Source organism: Ostrea edulis, chromosome 3 (assembly GCF_947568905.1).
Source record: "Ostrea edulis chromosome 3, xbOstEdul1.1, whole genome shotgun sequence".
NCBI lineage: Eukaryota > Metazoa > Mollusca > Bivalvia > Ostreida > Ostreidae > Ostrea > Ostrea edulis.
Genome location: NC_079166.1, coordinates 35,132,651 through 35,151,276, shown reverse-complemented (window position 1 = coordinate 35,151,276; position 18,626 = coordinate 35,132,651). Strand labels below are relative to the sequence as shown.

The following is an 18,626-nucleotide window of genomic DNA, read 5'->3' as shown; positions in this document are numbered from 1 at the left end:
TCATACTGAGGTATAATAATATTCATTATGCATACATGATGCATTCCAACATTATACATTATGCATAAAATATGCATTATATCATTATACATCATGACAGTATATCAGAATAGCATTGAACATTAAGACATTATCATTATCTTATTGGCTTTATGATTGAGATAGATAGACAACATTATACTGGTACTGGGAACAGATACACAGTATGTAATGCTATCAAACCTATAAAAGTCAAAAGCGTCACGAAATATCGCCACATGGTTGTTCAAGCAAATGTGAGAACAACCACCGCCAATACAATTGGAGGATGGGCGACGCTTACATTGACCGGGTCCTACGTTCGCCATTGAAAGAGCAGAATTGTTGCAGTTTACTTTGTAAATTGTATATTAATAGTAAGTCATTGCCAAGTTCAGATAGATGAACTCCATCGTTAACAAACAATTCGCTAGAATCCCAAGATATATCGGGATAGCTGATATAGAAACCATTGTTCACAACGAACAATTTGCTCATAAAACTGTTAATTCTTTTGACTGCAATGTTTTGAGATTTAACATTTTTACTGTAACGCCATGAAAATCTTGGAAGAATGTGAGACCAACCAAGGAGGGTGTTTGGAAGCTCAGACCAAATCCTTTGAAATGTTTCTTTCATCCTCAATCGAAGTTAGATGAGTAAAGGCACATTACCAATATCATTACCCCCACAGTGAATTATTAAAAGTTCATGCAATGGTTCATAACTCTTTACTAACTGAATGCGAGGAAACAATTTTTTTCCCAAGTTAGACCACCCTTGCCCTGCCAAAGGATGTGGTAATTTAGACGTCTAAGTTCCAGATGTGATTTTTCATTTGATATGACATTTGTAGGGGAACTTAATAAAAAGAACCTGCAACCCGACCTAAAGCGATTTCCTTGTCTATTGTTTGCTTAACTTCCACTGGATGTTGCCGAGATGATATTAAATTGGTACATGTTGATGTAAAACGAGAGCCTAAATGTTTTATTTTATATGTAAAGTCTTCTCTTAATTCATAAGCGTCTGAAGTTTTATGATAAATAGAAAGGTAAGACTCCATATTATGTACATTAATTGGTGTTGTTCCAGGGTTTCTGAAAGTTTGCTGACTGTGGTTTTTTCCATGAGCGACAAATAAGGCTAGAAGAGGTCATGTCCTGGTTAGACACAAGAGATTTGTTTGAATTTTGATTTGTTACTTGACATTTTGTAGCAGAGTGCTCACCAGAACACTTCAAACAAATATGACTATATTGACAGTAAGGACGAATACAAAACCTTTGTTATTGAAATCAAAACATCCCTTTTGCCGGGATGTCTGTTGTCTAGGTACACTTGAAGAATTTACGTACAAAAACCATAACTCTTCGTCGATTTTGTTCCAGGGAATACAAACATTTATTGCCTTCTTAAGACGAAATTGTCTGTCATATCCCCCAACCAAATCCCGTTGACTGACTAGCTGCGGCTTTTACATTTGCCATATATTTAAGCATTTACTGGGATTGATCAGAATGAGCAACTAAGTATATGCTCATAAAAATAAAAAAATGCATCTAACCATGTTTGAATGTCGAGTACTTTGTTTTGACTGACTGGTTTGACAGACAACTGACCATTACTTAAGATAATTTTGTTTTTCTTGATCGTTGCCTAGATGCCTATCTAGTAAACTGTACAATTCAATAAATTCATCTTTAAAGATTTTCTGTTTTGTAGCTTGAGGTACGTGCGCACCTAATTCATCGTCCACGCTTAAAATTGCATTTTTCATTTCTAAACATGGCTCTAAATTGTTTGATTCCACGCTTAAAGGAACTCTACTGGTACCTTCATTTGGAACAGGGTGTTTTGGATTGATTAAAACATCTATCTGTTGTTCTGCATCGGGTCTTGTGGCCGATACACTGCTTGAAGGTCCAGATTTTTCTGATGCTTCTAGTTCGTTTGTTCACGCCCAACTGATGTGTCAAGTATGTTTACAACCGTTGTACTAAACGTGACGTAATGAAAGTCAAAGTATGACGACACAATGCCCAAACATAGAGTAATTCTCCCAGAGTATTATCGGGTTCATGTGCGATTGAGTTTTTCATTGCTATAATAATCTGATTTATTTTGTAAGGAAAATAAATTGTATTATTTAACAAAATGGTCAAAAGATCATTTTTCGCGTTCTCGCTGATTTTTCACTAAGATATAAATATTTTACTCCAAAATTCGATGTTCACTTCAATTAAAATTTGTATAATTTCAACATGTTATAAGTATATGAAAATACTTGTTATATTAGTTGCAAATAATTAATTTATTTCACCAAACCATTCATTTTTCCAGTTTTAGCGATTTGCACCTGAAAGGACAAGGGACGTTCTTGGCTATATACCGCCGAGAATTTCTTTATTTTTTCAACTTTCATACCATGCTTAATTACTTGTTTTATTTACTCATCTAGGACGTAATCATTATCCCACTTACATGAAAATGACGTAATATTTTATTATGACGTCATGATTGTGCGCTAAAGTTGGGTCGTTTAGCGGAATCTGTTGATTTTTGATAAGATATGAATAAACTTGATTAAAAACAAACACTTTTGCATGCAACAACCAGATTTATATTTTGCATGTTTGATTATCCATTAATAATCTTCTTTTATTATCAATATGGTGTCGGTTGTTGGCTGCAAACAATATGAATTTTGAAAAAGACTGAATGCGGAAATCGGCAGTTTTCCAGTATGAATCTGTGTTATATAGTATTTTCCTTGGAAAGGAAATATTGCGGTGATGCAAAGTGCGACATAGTAGAGAAAATCCACGGAGATACACTGTGTCCTTCGTGTCGGTAGGTCGCTACAAGCTACAAGGCTAAATCCTTAACTTTCAAGCTTTTAAATTACACACTCTCCGATTCTACGTGCTTGTAATCAATATTTAAGGATGTAAATCATCGGTGTCAAATACAACTAGTTCATGAAAAAAAAGACTAATATCAATATAAACAGAAATAACTTAACGATTATTTGCTTTTAACCATATACGCTATCGATTATTAAAATCTTTAATTTAATCTTTAGATGCATAAGATAATGAAAGCAACACACACCACACACACACGCCCAAAGAGAGAGAGAGAGAGAGAGAGAGAGAGAGAGAGAGAGAGAGAGAGAATCTTGAAAGGACAATATCTTTCTGATTAATTATCCATCCCGTTTCATTCTGATATATTTTTTTTTTATTTCCCATGTTGCTTTCTTTACATGTTAAATTTTTCGGCTAGTCCGGGTTATAGGACTAATGAATTAGTCTCTCTCCCCCCCCCCCCCCCCCCCCCAAATTTTTCGGCTAGTCCGGGTTATAGGACTAATGAATTAGTCTCTCCCCCCCCCCTCTAAAACGATGTTACGTGCTTAGCTGTCTATCTCTTTCTCAGTCAAAAATAAAATAAATACATGCTATATATACTGCAACATCATTGGATTTACTGGATAATTCTTCGATTTCACCTTCATAATACATGTTAATGCAAGCGGACTATCTAGGCATTTTTTTCCATCTTCGCTAGCCAAGATTATTTGTACACAAAGGCACAGTTGACCCAAAACCCATTGCTAGTGGAGATGAGATGAATTTTACCCCCGTATTATATTATAACTGACCAAAACCTAGTACGTTTGTTTTACAACTTTCATTCAAAAGACGCGCAAGTTTGTGAGTCACTGAATAAACGAGAAAACGTCTGCATTTTTATTTCAATCGTTGTCAACTCTATACTTTGTGATATTTCAAGACTACGGTACATGTACTGAATTCAATTTATTGGATTTCATCACCATTATGCAGTGGTATACAAAAATATAAAGATAAAAAGCTGTTTGATATACATTTAGTAAATAATACATGCGTGTAATAAAGTATTTATCAATTTAGGGGGGAAAAAACGTGTTATTATGAATGTGAAGTATGGGCATTCTAGGTAGGGGACCACATTTTATTTTATTATTTTCTTAATGAAAGTTTTCTAAAGGTTTGTTTAAAAGGAAAGATATTTTTAATTTTTATTTGTTTAGGTGATAAAAATTTGATTCTTTGCTCACATTGCTTCACAGATGAATACATAATGAAATTCATTTCCAATGTAAACATGTACATGTATATAGCTGACCTTAATCACCTATTCATATTACACTGAAAACCTTATGTTAAAATTAAACCATTGCTTATGGTACACATTTCTATGAACTGCTATTTATCAATTTGAAATTACTGGCATGTGATTGTCGTTGTTCATGACCCTTCTTTTATTTGGTGAAATTGTGCTGCACGTGCCATGAAACAATGTATCGACGAGTGGTAGGAATAACACAGGTGTTTATATACAGGATGTCGAGAATTTGGGCGTTTCATAAAAAGATGTGGACGTCTGCAGGGAAGTCTACATACGGATATATGTGTACCGAAAACACCAACGTATCATTAAACAACAATTATATTTTACATATAAATCGCATCTTTTTCATGTACATTGAATCTGTAGGTTAATGACATTATGATGCCATTCAATCAAAACTTGAAATAAATTGATACGTAAGCTGATGTAATCTCGCCCATGATGATTGGCGTTAATGTAAGTGCATTCGTGTCAGTTTTTATTGTATATATATATATATATATATATATATATATATATATATAACTTTTAGAAAGATATTTCATGAGATTCAGAGGAATGAATATCCCCCAACGTTGATGACGTACCGAAAAATCGATCGTCTGAAGACGGCGTCAGAGTTAACAATGCAATATTTGAATGCTGTTTTCGCATATTCAACAAAAAAGAAATGGCACATGTTATATATGAATGAAACGAGAAAATTGTCGCTTTTCTACCTGTAAAATATTGTTAGTTTTTGAAGCGCGGCCATATTTGGCCAATAACGTCCCTTGTCCTTTCCATGTTTCCAATATCAAGTTTTAAAAAAAAATATTAATTGTACAAATCCAAATCTGTAAATTAGTAATTTTAGTTTTAAAGAATTTGAAATTGCAAAACTTTTCTCAAATCAACATCAAAATGTTTGACTTTTTAACATTTTACACGACCATTCCTCACGAATAATTAAACTCTAGATATTTTGACATCATAGACAGATGTTTCTTTAACAAAATTGGAAAACGGAAATATCCATATCTAGTGATCGGTCATCCAAGAATTACTTTGTTAAACACCACTCCGATTCCCCTCTGAAGTTGAAATAAAACAAAATACATGTATGCTGAAGTTCCTCATTGACAATATATTCGTAGTCTTTGGTGATCACGTCTTCCAAGAGTCGGGGGAATTTTCCAAGGCCATGGATTGTTCTCATTTGTTAGCTGACCTGTGTCTATATTTTTATGAAGCGGGATTTATTCAGAAACTTCTACGTGAGAAGACAAACAATGTTTTACTGTGGCCTTCAATTCGACATTTAGATATATCGTCGACGTTTTATTTATTAACAATAATAATTTTCATTCATATGTCGAATCGATATATCTCTGTAAACTCGAAATTAAAGACACCACAGAGTCATTAATTTCTGCTTTATATGTAGATACTTTATTGAAAATAGATATCAACGGCACACTAACAACGCAACTGTATTGCAAATGGGATGCTTTCAGCCTCTTCATTGTCACCTTTTTTGTAAGCCATATGTTTGCAGTAATATCCCATTATCACCTGCATATGGTTTGATATATCTCAATTGATTTGATACACAGGAGCCTATTCTGCGTGTGATTAGTTTTTAAATCGACAGGGGGTACTGACAAGCAAATTCATGGTTCAAGGTTTCAACAGTCTCGTTTAATGTCGACATTTAGCAAATTCTATGGTCGTTATAATGATATAATTTGCCAATACAACGTATCACTTGGCCAAATGCTATCTGACGTGGTTCATACCGATTGTTAGGCCATTTTTGGCATACTGATTTTGACTACTGGTAACTCCGTTTACCTGATCAATATATAGGGTCAACGGTGGGTGAGACCGGTCGACAGGGGGTGCTTACTCAGGTATCTGATCCCACTTCTGGTATATACAGGGGTCCGTGCCTGTTTAACTCTCTGTTATGTATTGCTAGTGGACTTTCGCGAGAAGGGCTGACTTTTACAGTCAACGGCTGACTTTGACACAAGCTTAATATACGGAAACCTTTTCATGACATATCTGTACATACATGAATAAGTGATGAACCGATGCAATGTACTGAAGTATTAGTTGTCCAAAGAGTATCGAGTTGTTCCGGTTCATTTCCATACTCGTACCATTTCTGTAACAGTAAAGTCTATATGACCTAATATTCCCATATATTCCTCCTGTACCCCGCTCCCATGGGGATCCCGGTCGTAGAAGGCGATTAAATAGGGCGGTCCTTCGGATGAGACCGCAAAAACCGAAGCCCCATGTCACAGCAGGTGTGGTATGGGAAATATTCGTCCTTGCTCAAAAGCCATAAGCGCTGAGCATAGGCCTAAATTTCGCAGCCCTTCACCAGTAATGGTGACGTCCTCTCTCGAGGGACGTTAAACAATATTCAATGAATCAATCAATCAATTCTGCACCCCTGAAGCAAAAATTGATCAATGTTAAAGCATATTCCCTACAACCTCACATCTGTAATAAAGATTTAGGCCTCTACCGAAATTGTAAATTGAAAATGATCTCCTGAGTAAACGTATTGACTCCAGGGCGAGGCCAACTTGGTATATATAATGTTTATGTGTACATGAAAACCATTTTTGAATGTCTTTTAAAATGTTATTGATAGCATAGATCTTCTTTAATGCTATGCCGTGGGCCTCTTGTTAGTTAGATATTTTAGATGAAATAATTCCAGTTCCATCCCCGCTAAGTTATGTTTTTATATGTCAGTATTGAAAAAATCCATCAGGGACGGGGACCAGACTGATGGCTTTCATAACGTACTAGGATTACTTTTCAATATTTACATCCAATATTCGTGTTTATTATAAATGAAAACCGAATACGTACTTCATACTGGATAGAATGAATATATATATATATATATATATATATATATATAGATAGATAGATAGATAGATAGATAGATAGATAGATAGATAGATAGATAGATAGATAAACCAACGGGGTTCGAATTGATTGCTACGTAACATGGCTATTTTTAAAACGAAATCATTTGAAGTTGCGACTTTTCGGTTCACATGGGAATTTGATAAATGTTTGGACAAAAATATACTAGGAAAATATGCTAGGAAGTTTTTGATATTATGATGCCAGAACAGAGCGACCTGCGCCGTAAATCGAAGTTTTTTTTATAAGGGGTGGATCTGTAGCTCTCTGGTATGACCAAATATTTTCCAAGAGAGCTACAGATCTGCATTAGTGCAGATGCACATGTAATTCCAAAATGTCGGTACGCTTAGCACACACTGTGTTGTATATGTGTGTTTGATTGAATAAACCTGTATAACAACTTCACATTTTATGATAAAAGAAAACGTAAACCTCCTGCATAATAAACTTACATGTACATTCGATTTATGATGTTGCGATGACTTTTTGTAAAGTTTGAACATGAATCAATGTATCTGTACGAGTTAAGATTTTACATCTACAATGTATGTATGTATGCAAAAATGAAATAAATTGTTTTTATTTTTAATAATTGTCAGATAAATGAAAGAAGTTCATGTAGTTTAAAACCTAACAGTCGTACTATAATAAAATTGTAACATACAGTGATCTGAACACGTTCACCGTTGCTTAGAGAAATACTACCACATCAGTAGAAACACTACATGTAGCTCTCTAGCGAAGCAGTAGAAATTCCCTACATGCTGTTCGCTACACTTCCTACGCTCAGGGAAGCTTCGTTCCGAAGCTTAGCGTGGGTCTTCTCTGATTGTTGGCACCTCTTCGGCAAAGGCATCCACCGTTCACGACGTTAACCGCCGTCTTTCCGGGACGAAACCCCGTCCGTACATGGACACAGAGTCCCAGAGATACGCTATCAGAAGCAGGCCTCCCACTAAACATCAGTCACTACCCTGCCACGATTCTGTAAAGTGCAGCGGTTTGAACACGCTCGACTTTGCTTTTGTGTGATCAAGAAAAATCACCATAAAAATAGCTAGCTCAAGAGCGAGGCAGTAGAAGTTCCCTCTATAAATGCCAGCAAGTCGATATTAGATATATTTAACGATACCGTGCTTCTATACCGCACGCAGGTTTAAATGTCCAAGCCAGCCGTTGATTGTGAAAGTCAGCCCTTCTCGCAAAAATCCAATAGGAGGTTTGAGATTGATCAACGTTCGTTACCATCACCTTTCATATCAATTAATTTGTCCAGTTTTCTACGATTTTTCAATGAAAACCCAATATTTGCCCCCCCCCCCCCCCCCCCCCTCCCGACATTCCATTTACGTCCAATAATATTTTGTAAAAAATATTACTTGTACAAATACATGTAAAAAACATTTATTCTGTGATACAAAAAAACAACCTTACTGTCATCTGAGAAAGAAAGAGAAAGAGTTTGTGAAGGATATGTATTCTTAAGATTCATAGCACATTTAGACTAATCCATCCCGATATTCCTCTTAACGGTGCTCTTGTTTTCTATTAATTCATACTCTCTATACAGAAAACAGACAGGTCTTCAAAAGGTATATAATGTAAACGATATATTGGCATCAAACAAAGAGATACATATACGCATCAACATATGTTCTAGTTATTGTCGATGAAAGCCTGAACTTTTTCTCTAGCCAGAGAATTGATATGACAATCGTAACACTCTCCATCGTCATACAGGATGTTTGTAAAGTCTTTAAAGATATCATTCGGATTACTCCTCAGCATTGGTCTTGGTGACATTCCTTCTCTACAGTTCTGGATCACAACAAGCATGTTCGTACAACCTGAAATATTTCAAAATCAGAAATCATCCTATGTTATAGATAATGACATATGTGACCTAGATAAGCCTCTAGTTTTGAATGGTGCTGTATTTTGGAACGAAGAAATTATTACTGTTTAGTATTTGTACAATGGAACTATCTAGAAGTTTGTTTTAGCATAAATAGACTGTAGTTTTTGTCGTAAGCAGCACTCTAGAGAATAACATAGGGTATTGTATTACATGTATTTGGGACGGGATTTCAGCATAAAACATTAGTCTCAACATTTCAAAAAAAAGCAGCACATAAATGTTTATTTTCAATTTGACAAAGATGCAGGAAATAGAAAAATGATATCGAAGTGTTTGGTCAATATTGTTGAAAAGTATTAATTGGTAAAGCGACTGAGGTGTACTTAGCTCTGGGACTTCAGACGAGGATGACATCTAGGATTTAAAGCTTTCCCAGAGCGCACAAAGGTTATTCATTTGATAATTGGTTAAGGCTTAAGAAAATTTGTGAATATTTAAAAGCTCTCTGTTAACTCAAACTAATAGAAGCGTTTTATGTAGTGTTTTCATCAAGATATGAGAACACATTTATAATATAAGAATGAGATAATTTTTTAGGACGTCAGATATCTTTGGCTACATCTCAAAAAAGTTGTTTTGTGAAATACGTTGACTCTGAAAAGAATAATTCAGAGTTTCAGTCTTCCCTTTCCTCAAGTCCCCAGTCTCCACCTCGTGGTGGTTCTACGCCTGGTACAAGTTCAGGACACCTTGAAAGTTCATTTGGTGTATGATCGATTTCTACTTGTACTACCGCGAGAGGTTAGGGCGTTCGCCCCGCATGCGGAAGACCGAGGTTCGAATCCCGGCTGCGTCGTTAAAACAGGTAGTGACAGTTCCATCGCCAAACGCTCGGCATCAGGTGTGAATGTCACGGGTCCTCGGGGATGACCTTAAAAACAGATGACCCGTGTCACAGTAGGTGTGGCATGCTAAAGAACCCTCACTGCCCAATGGCTGTAAGTACCGAGCATAGGCCTAAATTTGAAGCCCTTCACCGGTCTTGGTGACGTCTCCATATGAGTGAAAAATTCTCGAGTGAGACGTTAAGCAAGATACAATAAACCAATCATACAACTTGTACTTATTATATATCAAAAGTAATCTGATAAGTCAATATTTAATCTTAAGAGAAAATAGCTTAATTTGATAAAGCACAACCATATGATTGTACAGCAATTAGAAATGATAGGAAACCCGTAGCTTCGTTTTGTTCCCATAATCCTGATATTCAAAGTTCAAAGTCCAGTTCTTTTTTAAAATTCTATTCAGGATCGTAAGCGTGTTTGTCCCAGGATTTTTTTAATACTCAGCGACTCGGGTTATGTTAAACTTGATCAGATTTTGAAAACTGCTGGTGCTGCCCAGACTTTGTCGTTAAAGAATGTGTTGTCTTTGATTAAACATACTTTTATTGGTGTGTCAGTTTTATTCTCATGACAATTTCTGAAGAAAAAACCCCAAAACAAAGACGGATGATTTTCGGAGAAGGGTTTGGGGTTTCCTATCAACTTCTAGAGAAACCCGACCATGCACTTCGCACTAATGACGATAAAGGACATTATACCTTAGGTATGCGCTGGTATAAACAGAAAAAAAGAAACAATCAAACAATGAATAAACTTAATCGTATCGACATTTAGATATATCGACGAAGTTTTATCTATCAACAACAAATGTTTTCCTTCATATATCGATTCGATATGTCCCAGTGAACTCAAACTAAAAGATACCACAGAGTCTTCCACACCTGCCTCGTACATGGATATTCTATTGAACATAAATGTTAATGGCAAACTAACGATTCAAATTCACTTAAACTTAAAACGGAATTATTTCAGCTTCTCCATCGTCGTTTTTACCTTATTCATTCAGCATTGATTCATTCTTATCTGCATATGATGTTTATGTGTCTCAACTGATTCTATATGCAAGAGGTTCTTCTGCAAAATCGAGGCAGGCTACTGACAAATAAGTTGATGTTACAGGGTTTTCAACAGTCTCTTTTAAAATCAATATTTCGCAAATTCCATGATTGTTATAACAATCTCGTTTGTCAGTAAAATGTGGAATATGGTCTAAAGCTGTCCGACGTGCTTGATACCAATGTGAAGCCGTTCTTTGTACGTTGATCTTGACAGCGGATTACTATGTTTACCTGATCGAGAAATAGGACTCACGACGGGTGTGACCGGTCGACAGGGGACAATGCGTGCTCCTCCGATACACCTGATCACACCTCTGGTATATCCAGGGGTCCGTGTTTGTCAAACTATTTTGTATTGCTTGTGGGAGTTATGAGATTGATCATTGTTCATTATCTTCACATTTCATATTCAACACGAATGCAGGTGGAGATGAACATACAAAATATGTAACATATCATTTTTTCTCTGATTTGTTGGATGTTTCAGTTTTGAAAGTTCGTTATCATTCAATCATATAATAAAGTATTTAATGCTCTTTAAAATGGAATAATGTGTAATAAACAGTAACCATAAGGATAATTTACCCTTTGGTGTAACTTGAATGACAGCTGCAATCTCATCCTGAAGACGAGACAGATTGAAACAAACGGAAATACAGAGGGATCCCTCTTGTATGAGATCTTCATCTGCCATCCAAATTGGTTCAATGTTTGTAATATATCTCTCAGCGAAGTTTGAAAATGCTCGCTTTGGGAGATTTGAAAGACATTTAATGTAAATTCGTTTCCAATGTTGAGAGGAAGATCTGCATTCACTGTCCAATGCCCCTTTGCTCGTATTGTCACCTGTATTCATTGATAAAAATATAAGTTAATGGACATTGAGATCGAAATTGAAGAGCCTGAGTCAATTACTTAAACATTTGTTCTTGATGTTTAATGTTAAATCAAAATGTTTGCTAAATAGTGCGAGATATTTAGATTCGCCTTTTTTCACGGTGTCTTATGTAAATCCATTTACACACAACGTTTAATTTACGATATTTCAGTTCATTCTATCGAAATAGTTGTGATGGAAAAGTGAAAAGACATGTAGCGAACATTGATGTGTTTCATTTAATGCAGTTTAAATTTCACTGCTTTTGTATACAGGTATTCCGTCAAGAATAAAGTTTTAAGCAGATTTTCTGGGCAAATGATATCACAACGCTGAAAGGAGCCTGATTATGTCTTACGGTTTCATAGAAATGCAAATATACAGAGACCAAGAAATAAACGAATTCCCTCCTCCTAGATATATGATCTTTACCCTTTGAGCTGTTGATTACTGGATTCAATCCCAAAATGTTTCTTAAAGATTGGAGACTGAATATTTTGATTCCTAATGAATGCAAAAACAGATCGGCTGGACATTTTACGTGTCACCACGTCATGGTCATAAGGTCATGTATGTATTAAGTAATTATTGCTGAAAGACACCACGATCTAAAATGCACAATGTAAGGTGATATACATTTATGTTTTATTCCATAATGTATTTGTTGAATAGGCCTTAACCGTACCATAAGGATTTTTTGTATTAACGTATGTATGCCTTTTGAGCGTCAATATTGATAACAATAGTATCATCGATTGTCTTTTTCTCCATGATGATTGGTTCAATTCCACCCACTATTGGGTTTTAGAAGGCAGGAATAACTTAATGGATTATCCATTTCTTCAATACACTGCGTGGATTCTCATGAAAACCAATTTTTGATAAGGTAAAATGTCGCACACTATAAATTTCAAGTTATTTTGATAATATGATGTCACAATGCACTGTTTATATCGATTGCGTTACATTTCCCGCATCGAATGAATAGGCAGATGAAATGTCCTGCTGCGAGATATCGTTCTTCGCTCGACTCAACTGCCACACAGTAAAATATATTGACATTGCAATAACAATGGATATAATTTTCATATACTTTGAAAGCAGGGGATATATGCTTTTCTAAAATATAAAATGATACTGCATTTATCGGGGTAATAAATAAAACATATTGAGGGGGGATGGTTTTGCGACAAAACGTTTTGCCATACTTAAACGAAGACATCTTTCACTCAAAATGCCCGAAATCACCTGATAGTTATAGACCGATAACTCTACTTCCATGCCTTTTAAAGATTTTTGAGAAATTCCTACTACGCAGATTATAGTATCAAATTATTGCAATTATAGAATTCCCAAACATTCAACGAAAGGGGTTTCAACAAAATATCATGTCATGTTTATGTTGCTTTCTTGGATACACAGAAAACATTCAATACGGTGTGGATATATAGTTTTATGTATAAACGTAACAGTTTATAGTCAGTATGGAAATATCTTCTCGGTAATGGTTGTGTCTAAGTCGCAAAACCGGCTTACAAAATTGAGTTTTATTTGTCTAATTCATATGAAATCATAATAGGGGGAAGGGAGAACAATTCTTTTGTTGTATAACCGCAGTACAGTATCCGAGTTAAGATGCCCTCGTATTTTGAGAGCAAAGTAAGCTTGTCGACTTTCCCATTGGCTATTTTCTCAGTATGAAGAAGTTTGGATTGAAAAAAAAATTCCTAAATAGTTTTATGTTTTTAGAAACATAGACAAGTTCAAGTCCGATAAATCATATGGAACATTCCACAGTTTTTAAATCCAAAAACAAAGACTGCAAATGTCTGCACTAAACAGAAATCATCGTCAATAACTGAATTTCACCATACATCTCGGATAGCAACTGCTCATTAAGAAGTGATTGAAATGTGCTCAAAATATTTGTGACATTTTTACTATATATGCAGCAGGATGTCGGAACCGTAACCTATTAAGATATTAAGAAATCCAAAACTCTTACAGGCAGGCCTGATTTGAAGGGTCCCAAGGCCAAAATTCATTCATTCTTTATTCAGTTCCTACCATAGGAGATTGCATAATGAAGAAAATAACTTATATTATTAGAACATTGCACAAATGAATATGTAAATACATATTATGATAAGACATGAGCAAAGAAAACAAAATAGTAGAAAAGGTGACAAAGTCTGTACATTAATTACAGAAGATGAGAACAAGGTTGCTGACTGGAGGAGTAAACAGTTGATGTGTAGCTCACTAGAATTAAACATACAAACTGTGCAGTTTACTATTGTTACACATGTTTCGATGACGCAAATGTCCGTTGTGCATGTACCATGCTTCTATAGGAAATGAAAGTTAAGAATATGCAACCTGGGTCCGTCATAATGAGGAATAATGCTTGTAGGCATTCTAGCACCTAATAGAAAAAAAGATAAATACTCCCAGGATTACATTTATCTACGTTCAGTTTAAATCTTCATTTCTTGAATAGACAAATGCTGTAGTAATCTTCTGGATAACAAAAGGATATAACGCAAAAAACCGGAAATGTCCGGTAGAGAAGGATCAGAACTAACATTGTTGTAAATACCCTGATTGGGCCACATATTTTGAATGTCCTCAAGCACGTCATTTGGAAAACACCAAATATAGAAATGTTGAAAGTATTCCTCCATTACAAACCCCTTAAGAAACAGGAAACCAATCGGAGTCTGTGTGGTCTGTGTGGTACGGAACAGGTAGCAATACCATGGCAGTTAATAATAAGAGTCCATATACGACCCTAATCTTAGAAACATCCGTATTTTTAGGGACACCTCTACCTCGGGTTGAAAATTCACGAAAAAGTGACAAAGAATTAAGGGGACTGGTTTAATTTTATACTGGTGCTACTTGTGCTTATAGAAGCTCGACGGATGCACACACTCGACGAAAAAAAAATTAAAAAAACAACAAAAAAACAAAAAACAACCCACCTTAAAAATATTGTGTTTCTCTGTCCTGAACGTTTCTGGCAAAGATTTCTGTGGTTAGTTAAGAACTAAAGATTGGATGCATCTCATTGCTGGGGAAATATGTATTTTTTGTTTGTTATTACAAATAAATACCTCGTAAGATAAATATATACCAAGTAGGGAGTTACACAATTGTAATTAATTTCGGATATATACCATCGGATATATACCATTATAAAAATATGAAATAAAATAGAGAACTCACTATACGCAAACAATATATGCATCATGTTCGTACACCATTGTAAGCAGTCAATGAAATATTTACGTTTATGACAAAATATCAAAGGCGTTCAAAAACATTACATTTGCTCAGCTTTAGGTAACAATTTATAGAATAGCTATTGTTGAGATTTTAATGAGAGGTTAGAATCGGATCCGGATTAACACAAGTATTTTTTTTCTTTTGTTACTCTGAATTGATCCTTTGTCAGCTTTCTCATTTCCTTGGACATTTGTGACGGGTCATGACTCCTTCTGCTCTGAATACAAGATTATTTACTATGTAATGATAACATAGCTAAAAATAATGAGCAACCGCACCTTATATACTAGTAATTATGGAAACCATCTAGCATCATGTAGAAAATAAACAATATTCTTTTACTGTACTGAATGAAAGGTGAAGAATAACGAACAGTAGTTAATCTCATAACTCCTCTAAGAAAACAAAATAAATATTGGACAAACACGGATCAATGGATATACCAGAGGTTGGATCAAGTGCAAAGGAGGAGTAAGCATCCTCTGTCAATAGGGCAAACCCTCCATGAACCTATATCATGAACATATGAATGGAGTAATCCGTGGGCAAAATCAGTGTGCTAAGCATACATGCCCAAGATCTAATTCGATTTCGATATCGTCGATATCGACAATATCAAATCGATATTGAGTCGATATCGTCGGGCCTGGTTACAATGTCGATATCGACATTAACACAACGATATCGATATCGACAATTTCTATTGTTAATGTGTTTGAATTAATAGTCTTAGTATACACAGCGTAATGTCAGTCTATGATGTCGATATCGTCATTCTTATAACGATATCGTATCGATATTGACGCTTTCTATTCTATATTATGTGTTATGTGAATTAATAGGCTTAGTACACACAGCGGAATGTCTGCCAACGATGTTGATATTGTTGATGTCCACATTCTCACAATGATATTGTATCGATATCGACAACTTATTCTAAACGTGTTTGAATTAATAGTCCTAGTATACGTATCATAATGTCTGCTTACGGTGTCGATATTGTATATATCGAGGATATCGTGTCGATGTCGAATCATGAACGTTTTTGTAATGGTTGTGTATGACATTCTAACAACGATATCGAATCGATATAGACAATTTCTATTTCAAACGTGTTTGAATTACTAGGCTTAGTATGCATAGTATAATGTCTGCCTACGATGTCGATATCACCGCTTTACAAACAATACTGCATACACCAAATATAGTTTCACTGTATGTCTGTGTTTTTGATAATTTGGATTACATTTATTTTCTTATAAATGTAGATTTTGAAATGTATAAGGGGTACATAATAAATCTATCATAACTACAGTAACTTGATTCAAGGATTGGGATCACATCTCGTTGACATGCGTGAATCACCATATCAAACTCTACGGCTCGTGTCTCGTGTGATCTGATGACCCGCGCCTGTTAACTCGACGTGATCCGACTCTTCGGATCAAGTTACTGTAGTAATATTATCATATATCGTCGATATCGACAGAAAGAGCTCGAGAAATCAATCCTATTTTAATTCTCATGCAACCATTTCAATAACGATCATGAATCGATATCGACACAATATCAACGATATCGACATGAAGAGAATTCAATTCTTTTTCAGTTCTAACACCCTGTTAAGTAAAACGATCGTGATTCGATATCGTCAGAAGGTTCAATCGAATCCATTTCAGTTCTAATACTACATTAAGGAAACGATAGTGATTCGATATGGACACGATATCGCCGATATCGACAGGAAGATAATTAAATCGTACATTGTATTTCATTTCTAACAGTACGTTAAACATAAGGATTGTGATTCAATATCGACGATATCAACTGGAAGAGGATTCAATTCCATTTCAGTTCTAAAACTATGTTACGCAAAGCGATAGTGTTTTTAACAAGACGTTAAAGATAACGATCGAGCATTGATATCGACACAATATCGACAGGAAGAGAAAATCCTATTTCAGTTCTAACATTAGGTAAAACAGAGAAATCAATTATAATTCAGTACTCAGGCAACCATTACAAAGACCATCATGATTTGATATCGACACGATATCGATGATATGGACAGAAATAGAAATAATTTCTACTGCAGTTGTAACACTATGTTAAGCAAAACGATCGTGACTCGATATTGATTCGATATCAACATGACATTACAGGAGGAGAAATTTAACCTGTTTTACTCCTCACACAATCATTTGAGAAACGACCATGATTCAATATCGTCGATATCGACAAAAAAAGAAATCATGTCTAGTCCAGTTTTAACGCAACTTTTTAAGCGATCGTGAATCGATATCGATACGAAATCGTCGATATCGACAGGAGGAGAAATCAATCCTAGTTTAGTCTTCATACAAAAATTACAAAAACGATCTTGATTTGATATCGACACGTTATCGACAGGAAGAGAAATTAATCTTGTATTAGTCTTTATACAGGCATTACAAAACTACGAAACCGATCATGATTAGATATTGACACGATATTGTCAGTAAAGGTATGTGATTATTAGACTGGTCGTATCGATATTGATACGATATCATGTTTGGTTTGCCTACATCATCGATATCCTATCTAGATCGTGTATTGGACATGATTAACAATCGGTATGAAACCCGTCATATAGTTTTTGACGCAATGATAGGTTGCATGGGCAAACTAGATTATCATAACGACCATAGAATTTGCGAAATGTTGATCAATATAATAAATCCTGTAAGCTATGCAAAATAGAGAGTTAAGCAAACACGGACCCCTGAACACACCAGAGGTGGGATCAGGTGCCTAGGAGGAGTAAGCATCTCCTTTCGACCCGTCACACCTTTCACAAAACTGTGTTCAGAAACAAATTAATAATATCAACAGCAGAAAATATATCACCCCTTCGTGTGTTTCTCGAGCTTTATCTAGAACAAAGTCTACCTGTAAAAGTCAGTCTCGGTTTAATGACGTTGACACGTCTGAATGTCAATCTACAAAAAAGTCGGTACATATTCCCCAGTACCAAAACCATCCGTGGTCATATCCCATCTTGGTATTAGTGGTTACCAAACTAATGCAGCAACTATATATGCGTATGGAGTGTCAAAACAGAAACATTCAAAACCACAAACGTTTACAAGACATCTCAAATAATTAATGCTACCAAAGAGGGGGTCCATGTCTCATCCAATACACAACAACACAAGTCATATAAACAGCCCCATGGTACCCACACCCCAACAACACCTTCTACTGTGTCCGATGACAGAGTACCTCTTCCCGATACGGCAACCGTATCCACAGACGCTGGAGTGGATGACGAAATATTTGAAGGCGTTATTTAACAACGGAACGCACACTTTTATATATCTGAAATATTTCCATGGTCTACAGAGCTCAGTATGACAAACTTTCTCAAAGACAGAGGGGTTGTGACGGTACATATTGTCGTTTTGTACATATTGTCGTCGGCGACAATATGTACCGACCCTCACTGCACATATTGTCGTCCATCGGCA

At 35.5% G+C, this 18,626-nt stretch overlaps 1 protein-coding gene and 1 pseudogene across 2 annotated transcripts in view; both read right to left on the bottom strand.

Annotated features, from left to right (window-relative positions):
* Positions 1-318: 318 nt before the first annotated feature.
* Positions 319-1,798, bottom strand: LOC125676526 (uncharacterized; annotated as a pseudogene).
* Positions 1,799-8,544: 6,746 nt separating this feature from the next.
* The window catches only part of LOC125676838 (uncharacterized), a 68,260-nt gene continuing 58,178 nt past the window's right edge, over positions 8,545-18,626 (bottom strand). For both annotated transcript variants that reach the window (XM_048914680.2, XM_048914681.2), the window contains 2 exons: positions 11,541-11,801; positions 8,545-8,978 (listed from right to left, as the gene is read on the bottom strand). In XM_048914680.2, coding sequence (XP_048770637.2) covers positions 8,788-8,978; positions 11,541-11,801 — 452 coding nt within the window. In that variant the 3' untranslated portion in view covers positions 8,545-8,787. The remainder of the gene's footprint in view (positions 8,979-11,540; positions 11,802-18,626) is intronic.